This window comes from Platalea leucorodia (assembly GCF_965183815.1).
Source record: "Platalea leucorodia genome assembly, chromosome: 9".
NCBI classification, from domain to species: domain Eukaryota; kingdom Metazoa; phylum Chordata; class Aves; order Pelecaniformes; family Threskiornithidae; genus Platalea; species Platalea leucorodia.
In genome coordinates, this window is record NC_138831.1 from 14,831,269 (window position 1) to 14,845,843 (window position 14,575).

The 14,575-nt window shown below is 40.6% G+C and overlaps 1 protein-coding gene across 2 annotated transcripts in view; it reads left to right on the plus strand.

Moving 5' to 3' along the window:
* The window catches only part of GRM7 (glutamate metabotropic receptor 7), a gene marked incomplete at both ends in the record, with an annotated part of 312,840 nt that overhangs the window by 102,408 nt on the left and 195,857 nt on the right, over window positions 1-14,575 (plus strand). For both annotated transcript variants that reach the window (XM_082321677.1, XM_082321678.1), the window contains one exon: window positions 2,257-2,473. In XM_082321677.1, the coding sequence (XP_082177803.1) occupies window positions 2,257-2,473 (217 nt within the window). The remainder of the gene's footprint in view (window positions 1-2,256; window positions 2,474-14,575) is intronic.

The window sequence follows — 14,575 nt, forward strand, 5'->3', positions numbered from 1 at the left end:
AACAGTTCCACTTAACATAATACCCTCCAATGAATAGATGAATTAAGCTGATAAGCAGCTGAGCAAGCTCCGTTAACTGCTTTGTACAAATGAGAAGAGAGTGATCCTAAAATGTCACCAATCATTTGTTACAACAGCAATTGTAGGCCCAGACAAATTAGGAATTTCAATTGTTTTTGATGGCCGGGGTGCCCAGCGTTTTCTGTGCAACCGCAGTAGTTGGTGTTAGCTGAAAGTCACCCCTAAGGCGGATTAAAAATAAAGAACCCTGATAAATTGGTGTAATCGATCTATTTGTCTTGGAGAGTGGTCCCCGAGCTTTGCTGGCCCCTAGGTGAAATACTGAGCAAGTAAATCATGTACCAGTGGTCAACACCATGCTGTGTTCTTCCCGGCAGCCTCAATTTTAACTTTTTTAATTTTCTGTGACTGGAGCACTGGAAAGTCTTGCTGGCAATGTGCTGTCCACAAGCCACATATCTAAAGTAAATCTGGCAAGGCTTTGTAGACGACTGCTGTCTTGCATTAAAAACGTAAAGCATCTGAACTTTCAGCTTGATTAGCCACCTCTCTGGTTGTAAAACCAGTGGATGTGCAAAGGAGTGACACGACGCATCTGAAGGAAAGACCGTACCAAGTGATGGGGGATTCAGTTCTCCGACATCCACAGTGACAGCCCAAGCACCTGCTGAAAGTTTAAGTGTTTGTTTCGGTTCAATAATTCATAGCAAGTAAGAGTGGTCCTATGCCTGGGCCCTGATTCAGCAAGCTACCTGCACAGGAGTCCCACCAGTTCAGGGCTTTGAGCAAAGGCCACGAGCCATGTTTTGCTCTAGGCTGATGCTGAATAAAGCTAAACAGATCTTAAATAAGTCACATGTTATGGTTTATTATGGTTTATAATAAATCAGTAGATATTGCCATTACAAACAGGAACGTGTCTCAACAAATGTTGGGGTATTTAATAATTATGGATGGTTTGGATAAATTCGCTTACCTGCTGGGTCTTCAGCAGCAATTTTGCTTTACAGGTCTGCTTTTACTCTGCTGTAGTAGTTGTTACAGTACATGCAGATCATAGAATCATAGAATCGTTAAGGTTGGAAAAGACCTGATATAGTGTGTATTCTGTGGAAATGCTGCGTTTGCTCTCATCTGCTACTGACCTCTGTGGGAACCCAAGGTGCTGAGCCCTTTGCAGTATTGAGTCTGGGGAAATATAATGTTTATTCTTCTGAGAAGGCAGGAGAACTAATAGATACTTGTAGGAATGCTGTGCAGAGACAGAATACGAGAATGCAGAAGATGCTTGTACTGAGGCATGAAATACTGACCTTTCTGCAGTCTAGAGCTCTCAAATCATTATATATGATCATGTTTGTATATATTGCAAATCTTTTTTTTCCCTCCTTGGCATCTCAAGTGAGAATTATGGCAGGTTCCTTAATTTAAGGAACAGTCCCAGACTGTTATTCAAACAATTGCATAATGTGTTTTGGGATTAACATACTGTCAGCTTGATAACTCCATAGGAACCTTTATTATCAAGGAGAAAATAGCCCTGAACAATATTCTAGTCTCTCTGTTATAAAAAGTAACTGCCAGCCTTCTTCACACTCTGCCGTGAGAAGGAAAAGCAATTGCTGGTTTGTCATGGGCAGGCAGAGTTTTAGGACAAAGCTGAATCGTGACCAGGTTGTCTTTTTGGGACAGAGATGTCCATGCTCAGCAATCTTCATGACTGTTCTTCATCAGAAAGAATCAAAAATAAACATCCTTTTGTTTAAATCTGGAGTCGCAGTTTAATGTTTAAGAGCTGCTTCATCCTCCAAAAACTGATGAAGGGTCCTTCTGGCTTTCAGCCAGCAATGACAGGTGGGGATTTAAAGTCGGTTGCATTCAGGATCCTAAATAACGTGATGTTAGTAAAACCAGAGCACCAATAAAAAGGACATAGTGAGAAAAATGGTTTGTGTGTGCTGTATTTGATTAAGATTGCCTGAAAGGAAGAAATTATGAATGTGCACATATTCAGTTGTTTTCAATTGATTAATGATTTTTTTGTGTAACTTGAAGTCAATGAAAAGATTGTTTCTTTGACTTGTACGTTGTAAAGGAACATGGTGGAGAAATATAGATGGATACAACAAAGACAAACTGAGGCTCAGCTGAAGCTAACTGCTTTAGCTAACTGCTGCAAGAAGTGCAATGAGTATATGAATGTGTGTATTTATCAGAAATTATTTTTTTCTACAGATCCCACAAATCAGTTATGCCTCAACTGCACCAGAGTTGAGTGATGACAGGCGCTATGATTTCTTCTCACGTGTGGTTCCTCCAGATTCCTTCCAAGCACAAGCAATGGTGGACATTGTGAAAGCTTTGGGATGGAATTATGTGTCCACTTTGGCATCTGAAGGGAATTATGGAGAAAAAGGAGTCGAGTCCTTCATGCAAATTTCCAGAGAGGCAGGTAGGCAACGCCCATCCTCCCTCCAGCAAACGCTGTAGAAGTAATGAATGTTATTTTGTACCAAATGTTACATTATTTTTCTAGAACATATATTTGATTCTAAAGTTGCTCCACTTCTTTTCAATGCCTCTTTAATGGCTCCTAGACTCTCATTCCTAAATGGCTTATGGAGTTTTAGAGAGTTTGAAACGTTAGTGGTTTTCAGTCATTTCTGGAGAAAATAGAAAACCCTGAGTCTTATCAAGTTCATACTGTTCCACTGGACGGCATTATATTATGTTGACATGGGTAGAAGACAGATTTTAAAATGCTGAGCTTTTATCTCTCTACAGCTAGAAATTCTGTAAAGACTGCTTGTTACCAGACATTGACTTGTGTCGTACTATTGCTGTTCACCTTTCAGATCGCTGCCTGATTTGTATTGCTTTTCTTTAGCATTTCTCTTGACCAATTCAGTTGAGAAAATTCGTAATCTTTTACTTGAAGGCTCAAAGATTACTGGCCTGGGATATTGAGGCAACAAACTCAGCAGTATGGTGCGAGGCATGTCAGACCTTTGGTGTGATGCATCGCATTTTTCTTGTTACCAGTTTCATTTAGTGGTGTCCCAAGAAGGCCAAACTGTGTTGAACAATGTCATTGTCAGTGAGACATGTTCTAAGAGGACAGGGAAATGCTGTGTCTTGCACTGGGTCAGGCTTATGGTATTGAATGGAACCAGCATAATTTTGTTGACAGAAATCTCTAATTTTACAGCTTACTTTCCTGTTCTGGTACAAAACAGAGCAGACCTGTCTTGAAGGTGTGACTGATGTGTCAGTGTGCTCATACGCTTATCCTGGTAACTTATTCTTCAGGGTAAATAGTTCTAAATTTCCCCAGAGATGCCAGAACGTAGGAGGACTTTAGATTGCACTTCAGGGAATACAGGTATAAATCCATGGCAAGCTGATTTGCAATCAGGAATCATAAAGGTTTGAAAAATTGAAATATTTGAAGTTGATTCCTGTACTGGTAAGGAAAAATAAGCAGATGATGTCAGTTATTATTGGTGATGTATGCAAGGCCCATCTCCAGAAGCGTACAGTGATATATCCTGATTGGGAACCCATCATCATTGTGCAAGAATAAGCTCTATTGTATTCCCCAAATGAACTCACAGATCTCCCACCCTGTAACTGCCCTGGTCTGAAGCAGCCATCGGAGGTATCCATCTCCTTGGTTGTTGCAAAGCTGGTTCCGCAGCATATGCTCTGCTTTTGCAAATTGCCAGTGTTATCTGTGAGGTGGAGCATCAGCTCGCTCCCAAACTGCCATGGTGCAGCTGATGGATCGCTCTTGGCAGCAGCATCCAAGGAGCGAGCGGAGAAGGCAGCTGTGCTCAAAAGAAAGGGGCTTTAGAGAGGGGAATCCAGAATTGTTTCATTATGTTGATATCACAGAAGGAACCTATATTTGCATAAATTTGTCTGTTCATTCGCATGCATATTTATGTGGTCTTAAAGAAAATGGTTTTGAATTTAATACTGCAGGAAGTGACAAATGCCAGTGTTCATTATAATTTAAAATTTACTTTATTTGCAAATGCCCACTGTTGCAAAATCACACCAGAAATGTGTTCTCTATGTCAAGGACAAACTCTAGCTGAATAATACTGTATCATTTTATAGACGGGTAGAATTAAATTAATGATAGGAGCTGTTCGTGTAGTCAACATGTAATTCAACGTCCTTCATAAAAAATAAAGCATAAACCCAAAAGAATACCCTGCTTAAAACAGCTTTGCATGCAGGGTGATATAGGTCACACCTACAAGATTAAGACACTAACAGGGACAGTGCATAAACTTTCTTTCATATACACAGCCTGCCTTGCCTGGAAACTGGAATAATCCAATCCCCGGTGCTGCCTCTGATTCAGTACAGCTGCTTTTTCTTCTTAGGGCTGTGCTGAATTTTTTTGTGTTACAGAGATAAAGCTTAGGTGAAGTTCTGAGGGGATTTAATACCTGTCAACAAGTTCCCTGGGTTTTTAAAACCCTGGGAAGTTTAAGGAGATCCCGTTGTCTAGACATTTAATGGAGCAGTGCTGCCTGGAGATACAGGTCCTGACCTTGATCCCCTATAGGGAAATGGCACCTCGTCCCCCGGCTTCAGGGATCAATTGTGACCATATCCCAGGTGCTGTTTTGGGGGGGTCACATTGCAATGGGATTTGCATTGGCATTGAGGGTGCAGTGGTTTTGGGGTTGCTTTCCTGGTGCTTGATGTGGCTGTGCCTCCTTGGGGACATTTTATGCAAAAGAAATGATTAATCAGGCTGTCAGGTGATTGCTGTAATATCAGTGTTTGGAAAGAGCCTCCTGAAGAAGCAATAAGCAGCAATAATTTTACTGACTCATGGCTGTGATGTAGTTAGTAGCTCCTTGATCTATCTATCTAAAAACATTTGAGTGGTCAAGAGCCATGTGTCTGAATGCATGAGGTGAACAGCCTTCTCTAATGAGGAACAGAAGGGATCGGAGGTTTCACAAGCTAGAGGAGTATTACCAAGATCGGTGTACTTTGAGTATTAAAAATATTTAAATGGGTCCAAATATATGTGGCCTGACTGAGGTGTGTAATTATGCAGTATCTTTGCAAAAGCAGTCAAGCATGGTGATGTGTGCTGTAACGCTGCAGGGAAGGGAGGAAGGGATGGGAGAGCACGCTCGTGATGCTCCTGCTGCTGCCATGCGAGTTGATGCCAGTCAAAACTCAAGCTCATGCCAGAAGCACCAGAAATGCAACAGCAGTGGAAGGAAGTTTTTTCCTTAGTCAAAAGATCCAGTTCTTCTGGAAATCAAGGAGGCTGTGGATTACCTGTTCTTCCCAACTCTGAGGGCATACTCAGCATACCCTGCAGGGATGTGAGGAGGAGGACAGGACAGGGGTTTAAGTGGTAAGGCATGGTTTACCTCATTTTCCAGTTAGCTAAAACATGTGATGATCATCAGGAGGAGTTGTGCTATGCTTAAAGCATTGTCCATTTAATTTCTGTGTTTAGGCTTTGGTCTTGCTCAGGGTTTGGATGCTGTGTGGATTGCCACAGTTGCCTGCTCAAAGCAGACATCAGAACCCAGCAAGGCTGCAGCGAGACTTTGCAGAAACACCATGTCTGTGTGCAGGCAGACTTGCTACTCCCCTGCTCTCAAACCTGGGAGCCCAGCATGCAAGTAAATGAAGTAGTGGCACAATAAGCTCTGTAGCCTGGTGCAAATGCGGGAATGCAACAGGTGCATATATAGCTCCAGGTTTTTTTAGTCCTGGCTTCTTCATGCTGCCTGGGCTGTGACAAGACGATGCAGTGCTGGCTGCAGTTTGCTGTTTGAGAGCTTTCCTGGCTGTAGGGATTTCAGAGCTGGTGTGAATCCTGCCCCCCGTGACCCCCTTTTAATGAGCAGAACAACAGGGTTGGGAGAGGTGTCAGAGCAGGGGTCCCTCTGTCAGTTCTCCCGTGTGTGGGCCCTTAGGACCATGTCCATCTGCCAGGAGCAGGAACAGCCCAAGAGGGGTGGTAATTAGTCACAGTGCGAGACAGACGGGCAGTAAGCAGTCATTATTAGCTGTCAGACAATTACCTTGTATCTCATAATCAGTGTATTTTGGCAGAAAACAAGATTTAGTCCATAGGTACCAGCATGTTTGTTATCTTTGGTCTCGAATCTGTAGCAGTTAGTTATCCTAAATTCAGTGTTTTATCCAAACTTTTTTCTGATTCAGCCAAGATTTTAGGAATTGTGAGGATGAGTAGAAAGTGCTATCCTTGCTTAGTTTTCAAATATGCTTTAGTGTATATAAAGACTTTGCTTGATCCTTTGAGTTAATAATTCTTCACAAAGTGACTTTTACTATGAGTGCTTCAAGCGAGTTTGAATATGTCATTGTGGCAGGAGATGAAGATTTGAAACATGCTCTGCAGTCTGTGGGATTAATAAATTAGGGGAATGGTCTAATTATGGAAAATCTAAAGGACAATTTCAGATTATTAATGAAACTACTGAATACTTGAATTTCAAAGATTAATTAATCTTTGATTTTTTTTTTAAAGATTAATCTGTGCCAGAAGGTTAATTGCTATCTGTAAGAAATATATATATTGAAGTCGTTAGCAAAAGACCACTTGAATGCCTCCTATCAGATAAATGAAAGACCTAGTATGCATTTATTCATCTCTTTCTCTCCAAAAATCACCCATTTTCACAGATGAGTGTACTGGCTGCTTTCCTTGTGGAGACTTTGGTGCTCACTCCACAGGCTGCAGCCCAAATGGTGTAAGGAAGGGATGCCTGGCTCTTCAAACCCGTGCATCTGCTACCTTTACCTCTTTCTTCTGCCTTTCCATAGCTCCCTTGTCCAACTCCATCTCAGAAATAAGTATTTCCGCTCAGCAAGGCTGACTTTGAGCACAGTTTTGCTTGTTCGCACAAACTAGACCTGTTGTATCATACAGAGCAGCGTGTCAGTAATAGAATATCTTAATCTACAAACTAAGAATTAATTTGTTTAGATGATGATGTTCTCAACCATTTTGAAGGACTGGAAAAGAAAAATCCTGGAAAAGAATGTCTTCTTTCTCTGTGTACTAAAGACATGAAAAAAAAAAGGATTAAAGCTTTTGTACCAGTGTGCTGATATGATTATGTATACTGAAGTTTCTTCTGAAGACTTTTAGTTGCGGTGTCATAGTTGTTAAAAGGCTATCATCACCTTGACAGAACAAAAAAAGTAGAATAAACTTTAATCCACTTTAACATAGGAAGCACAACACTTGCAACAGTCTCTTTATCTTCTTTTCTCCTTTTTTTGTTGAAGACTTTTTTGAAATATTCATTTCTTTAATTCTTCTGTCTCCACGATCCTCGAGTGCTGCGCAGACATCTGTTACGTAAGGTTGAGAACATCTGTATGCATCAGGGACAGCCTAGATGCACAAGCTGCAGGAGTTCAATTTCCTCAGAAACAGAAGAAACATCAAAAAACATTCATTATCAGGGCAAAAAAGAGACCCCTGAAATTATGAATCCTTCTCCTTGCCCTCATAAGTAGATTTTTTTTTTTTTCCCCAGCAGTGATACTGAACAGTATTTCTTTTCTAACCCCGCAAACTTGAATTTCTTTTTTATTTTGTTTTTCCCAGCTTTATATTTCCTAGTAAAAACCACAGATATCTATGAGACACATTACCTTTACATCTAAAAAGTGTCACTCCCCCTAAATCAGATGAACCACTTTTTTGCATGCTGTTATAATCTGTACATTAACTAGTATAATCTCCTAATGCATTGGTTTCTTTACAAATTAGCTACATACAATTAAATACCTCCTACACAAAATATTTTCTGTGGGTTTGTTGTTGGTAGCAAAGACTGTTTTAAACTTCTTTACCCACCTAAATGTGAAAATATGACAGCTTTTCCTAAAGCCTTGATATTTGTTTTCTACCCTGACTTGTGTTTCTAAAAAGATCGGAATCTTTTGATTCGGGTTTTTGGTGATCTGAATCATCTCATGATACTGTCTGTGAAATCCTCAACGTGGTACATCATAACATGGTGCTCTAATTCAGTACTTATCATCTATGGAAGCTGACACTGTTAGAAGCCAAGAGCTGCTACATCATCCCTCAGTGATTCACACAGCATTTTTGTAGGCTCCTGTAGGGCTGTTCAACTGCCTGCTATGATCCTGAATCTGCATTTTTGTAACAGAACTTAATTTGTATGCTGTCTGTTGGGAATTCCATTAGCACAAATTAGTGCTGGATAACATGAGAGAGTTAAATCATTGCTACGAGGGAGTTGTACAACTGTCTGTTTTAAGAAGGGAGAGGAGACTATTCTGTCTGTATGTCTCAAATAGAGTACTGATTCCTATTGCCAAGTAGAAAATCCTGATTTCTTTTTGTCTTACATTCTGATGTTAATGAAACATCTCTCTTTTTTTCTTGATCCATTAAAGCCCTACTGAATGGGTTTAGAATACTCATTACAAGGAGCAGTCACTTTACAGAATAACCCAAGGTTAAAAGAAGCCCAAAAATGAGAAAGGAAGGTGAAAAAAGTTAGTGACGTCACTGTGATGCACTGTGGTGGGCAAAGATTGCATTGGCTATGTTAATAAATAACAAATACTTACAGTTTATTAGTAAAGCTTTGCACAACATACTGGCAATGGGTGATACCACACATCATCCAATGATGCCCAGAATTTATGATCTATGATTTCTGTTCTTTGTGGCAGCTAACAGAAACCAACTTTTAACAGACACACTTTTCAAATATTCATTTGAATGAGTCATTGTTTTGGAAGAAGATGGGCTAAGGTGTTGTAGTGTCCACTGATCCGTGGTGCTTATTTATTTATTTAGCTGAAGGAAAAGTTTTGGAAACTGTGTTCATTGGATCTCCTTCTGCCATAACCCAAGGGGCAGAAACCCTCCATAGCATTTCAGTTAGAGCAAATGGCTGAGCTTATGTATTGACAAATTGGTCTATAAATATGTTTTTGAAGTGTAGTCCAAAAGCCATCCTAAGAAAACCAGACATTGTCAAAGTGCTGTTTAGCATGTATCTCAGGTGCTGTCACTTCAGGGAAGTGTCACAGACCCCAGTGCTTTTATGGAGTTTGAGGGTATACAGCATCGTTCGAGATTTATGGAGTTTTCCCAGTGAATTACTGGTCCTGGCGACCACTCCCTTTCGTGCTTTTCTGCCTGGTGGGAGGCTCAGTGTCCGCAGAAAGGGATGGAGGTCTCTGGGGGGATGGAGAGGCAGCAGTGCAGGGCTGTTCCTTTGTCTTTGGTTGTGTTAAATGATTATACTTTCTGACAGGAATGGCCTTTATTCATTTACTTGAGAGCCTGTTGTCTGGATCAAATATAGCAAAAATAAATATATAAACCACTAATGAAATAAAGTCATTTATATCCAAGCACTTCAAGTGGTTTCCATTTTTCTTTCTATTTTTCTCAAATATTCATGCATCTGTCCCTTCTGGTGTTCAATGATGTTATGTTAAATAACAATGTTATGAATTCTATTATTTTCCTTCCTATGTTTTGCTATTTCAGAAAAAAGTTAAGAAAAATTGCTTTCTAAAGTTGTATCAACTTTTGTTCTGTGCTGCAGTCTGTCGGGTTGAATAGGTATAATAGGATTTTCTTTTAATTCTAACTGATCTAGTAAAAAAAGCACGGGACTTGATCCTCAAGGGTGTTTTGGATTGCATTTAGAGTTTAATAGTATACTTCTGATAGTGGAAAATAAAAAACAAAGTGCATCTCTGCAAAGTAAATCTGTTACTCTGTGTGCATGATCTATGCTGCTGCGGCTTTTTTTAATGGCTTGTGAGAAGTGATGTCATTTAGAGGAGTGAAAGAGTGTGCTGTCCTTAAGGTGATGATTGGACTTCTGACTTCCCTGTGATAGTGGGTAAAACTCATTAGGTGCCTGGCTTAGATGTTGAGAAACCCTCTAGGCACCTGCCTATATTTTTAGGTTATCAAAACATTGTGAATGCAATCTTCATCCCTTTAGCAAGGCATCTTCCTACCTAAGACGTAGCAGATGTCCTAAGTTAGTTGGCTCTGTTCCCTCTGCAGTAACAAAGAGTGATGAGATCTGAGTTCCCCTTTTGAAACACGTATTTCTCTCTCCTGACTACACAGGGAGTGTAGGCGCTACATATAAACATGTCACTAAAGAATCTGAATTAAAAAAAAAAAAAAAAAATCCAATCATTGGTATGTGTGTGACATATGTATTTTCCTATCTTTTGTCGTCATTTGAAGATAAATACCTGATGTAGATTTATAGAGTTCTTATGATCTTACTCAGGAAAGTAGTGAAGCTGATGGGCATTAGAAACACATGGTTTGGATGCGTACCTGATAGCACTGCAGCATCAGAAGCCCGTCTGCCCAAATAGTGTTATAATTCTGTAATGGAGTTAGCAGGGGTCAGAGTAATTCCTCCTTCTCAGACAGACTCATGGAAAATCAAGAAAATAGAGTCTGGGGAGAAGGAAACAGGTAAAGATAGGACATTAAGATTACCTTCGCGTCTGCTTATGTGAAATCTGAGACCAGTTCCATGCTGATACGTGCAGAAACTTGCACTCTGTCCTCCTGAATGATCTCACGCAGCTGGTTTCTTGGCGAACTATTATTGGATAGCTGTAACGGGCTGCTGTCACAGTTATTGCATAAGTCACTTTAATGATAAATATCTGCCTTTTTATGGCATTTATTGAACAGTTGGAGATTGCATTTCAAGGACAGAATAAAATTGAAATAGGCAATTCTTGTTACTAAACAAATAACTGCCAGCATCCTATAAAAATGCTACCCCAAATTTAATAACACATTGCTTTTGTAGTTATATGAAAAGTATCATGTGAATCAGCTGAAAACAAGTGATTAGTTAAGTCCTCGTTATTTCAAAGCAGAGACATGTATTGTTGAGCCTTTATTTTTACCAGTAAAGTTGGACACCCCCAGGGAATGCTCCTGCATTTTGCAATGTGCGTGCTCCGTGATGCAGAAGTGAGGAAGGTTGGTTTGATGCAGATTCAGTAAGTTAGTCATCCCAATCCAGTTTTTTTTTTCATTTGTTCTTTGAAAGGTTTTCTGCATCTCAAGGGTAATATTCTTGGTAAAGAAAGCAGTATGGAGTAGAATCGAAGAAAGAGCATTCGTGTTTGTTCTGCATCCATCTTCTGCTGGGAAGAATAGAAATTTGCTAAAAAATCGTGGTGGAAATGTTAGGGGAAGGGACAAAAAGTATGTTAATGTGCATTAGGAAGTTTGAGGAGAAAGTCCTAGTGAAGTGCAAAAGCTGATGTTGTTTCTGGGAGGAGTAGGGGGAAAGGAGGGTGTTCAGATTTACTGAACAATAAAAGGAAGGAACAAGTCTGTGGAAACAGCAAGACAGGTATGAGGATTAGGAGAAGGAGAGATGAAAAGCCATAAAATGAAGGTTGATAGAAGTGACTGGGGTTGGAGATACTGAGCCATGGCAGGGAAAAAAAATCTATGGGTAAGGAAGACTTGTCATAGAGAATGGGCTAGAAAATCACATTTGTTTCACCAAAAAAATTAATGATTTCAGAAACAGAATTGACTTTGATTGTGAAAACTTAAAACTTCTGGAAGATAAGATAGAAATTCTTTCCCAAGTCCATTTTTTCTACTGGGGGGCAGTGAAACCAGACTTCCTAGATGATTGCATCTGAGTGCCTTTGCTCCTCGCTACGCTTTTTTCCTGCCTCCCAGCCTACCCGGGGGGAGAAGTGGAGCCTGTGAATCCTGGCTCCCATTTCGCCTCCGCCTACAGTGCCTATTCCAGTGTGTGCTGTGAAGCATCTTGTCAGTTTTCCTGAAGGAATAAAATGAATTTCACAAAAATCTTCTACAGAGGAAGCCCCTGCTGTCGTTTTGACTTTCCCCATGGAAAACAGAAATATTGTGATTACACTGAGATTTTCCCATGGGATACTTCTGTTTTGCAAAGTAGGATGGATTTGTTGGAACGTCATTTGGGACCAGCTCTAAATGCATTTCTGCATCTGAAGGGTAATATATAATCGAATGCAGTGAGTTATTCCAGTTTCTGTCACTGAAATCCTGCATCCCAGGAGGAAATACAAAATATTGCCTCATCTTGTACCTTCCATACTTCACAGTCCCTTTTCACTTTGTGCTAATGCAAAGAACAGCTTTCATAGCCACGGGGGAGTAGCAGCACATAAATAAATCTAAGATGCCTCTTCCATCACGCGCCCTCCCCTGCCTTCTTCATTCCTTATCCTTCCTCAGACAACAGAGGATGACAAACGTCCTGAACCCTTCACACTCTTGGAAGATGGTTTTCATGCATTGCTAGTGATCCTCTGGGCATGCCAAAAATATTCCCTGGTCTGTCTTGGAAGCTATTTAAGCTTTCCTCAGACCAGCTTCCTTGTGTAGAAAAAAAGATCAATGAGAGGAGAAAGTCACTCACGGGTATTTGTACCCTGCTTTGCAAAATCATAGCAGGTAGTAAATTATGATCAATGGAGTTTATACTCTTCTCTTACACGTTTTTAGGAAAGTTATTTATCAAGGCAGTGTTTGAAATACCCGGACTATTTGCTCTAGTGTATTCAACAAGATATCTGAGCTGAAAATATGAACTGCAATATGGCATATTAAGTGGTTTACACATATAGCCAGGACGTTGGGAAGATATATATACGCAGTTTGTACTGCAGGCTGTTCTGTTTCCTTTCCATTTGGTGTTTCAAGATTTGTATATATTCAATCTATAAGGAATCAGAAGGCCATCTAGCTTGCTCTCATAATGGAGACTATTGGCATTATTTTAACACTTTACCAATGTTCATTATGTAGACAAAAACCTCATGCTGACAATACCCCTCCATCTTTCCAGGCAGGTGCCTCAGCTTGTCCTGTATCATGCGATGATGCAAGTGTTTATATCAGCAGGTTAGATGTGTTTACATCAGCACATGCTTACATCATACAGCATGCTGACATGCCAGCAGCAAATCGCCCTGTGCGAATCACGGTGCTTTCAGTATTTCATGTTTGCGTCATTTTGGGCTTGTTAATAACAAAAATTTGGTAAAAAAGCAGATTATTCAATTATTTTATTATCAAAAAAAGATTTAACATGTATTTCATTGTGTAAATACAGAGATGAAACAGATTAAACTCTGGGTAATAGAAAGGCAACTCAAACATGCAGATGTTCATTTGAAATTTGAATTGGATTTTATGCTGACACTGGATGCTGCAGTACGCACCGAAGCTGTCTCCTTACTCATGATAAACGGCAACACTTCACTGGGTTGCTGTTTGTTTGGGAGAGACCAAGTATGACAAAGAGAGCAGGCATCCATAGTCTAGATTTGTTTTTAAAATAAGATGTTCTGATTAAGGTTATACACAGATTGTCTTTGCAGCTTGTGAAATGTGTATCACTTGCAGGAAACGTGGTTGCAACTTGGGTCCCTCGGGGGCTCTGGCTCCTCTCCCCAGCAAGCTTGCTGCCTTCCTTTAGGCAAATGCAGCCTGATGTAGGATTTAAAAGAGGTGATGAAGAGCGGCTCAGAGCTTGTCGCACTGCTGTGCTCACCCACCTAAGGCAGGGAGCAATTGTGATCGACCGTTTCCCGCATTTCTGTGCTTGAGCTCTGGTGTGTCTGTATGTCCTGGTGCTGCTTCACAAGAGTGAGTGCCACGTTCTTACGCTGATGGTGCCAGGTGAGCCGGTTCTCTGGGTACCAGCACATTCCTGCCGATGGCCCAGCTCTGGGATAAGGGAAAGTGGCTTCCTATGAAAAATAAAAAGTAGAAGTGTTTCAGGTAGCTGCTTTGCAATGGAAGATTTTATCCAGATGTGAAAAGTCTGGAAGTGGCTATCTCAGGCTACGATCAAGCAAATACTCTCTTTAAGCACTGGTTAAAGATAAATTATAATTTAATTCCCTGAATGTATTTTGTTTCTCCCCTTAATTTCACTAATCCACATGTCTAATCAACCCTTTAATTAACTCTCAGTTTATCTTATATCTATATTTTGTTCCTTTTCCAGCCTCATATTTTTTTTTCCTCAAATCACTGTTCTCTTTCTTCACAAGTATCCTCAGTGCTGTCCTTTGGTCCCATGCCTGTTCTGCTTGTTCAGGAGCCCCCCCAAGACAGGACTGATGTTCAAGCTGAGCAGAGCAGAGAGGAGGCAGCTGTGCTCCTGCCCGTCTGCTCTGCCAGCTTCTGTAGAGCTCTGCTCTATCCGCTGCTACATCAACCCAGAGGAGAAGCAGGTCTTCTCTTGCTGTCTCTGCCCGTCTTGGGCGAGTTAAAAGCAGTTTCCTTCAGCTGGTGAAATTCTGGCTCTGCTGTAAAATGGTGTCTTCTCTACCTAAACCCTGGCATCATGGCATCGGTGATATTACTGCATCACTGAAAAGACCATTTCAAAGCAAGCGGGACCAAGCCCAGTGTACTCTCAGTATGTGACTATACTCAGTTCTGATTATTTCTACTAACTCCGCTTCCTCA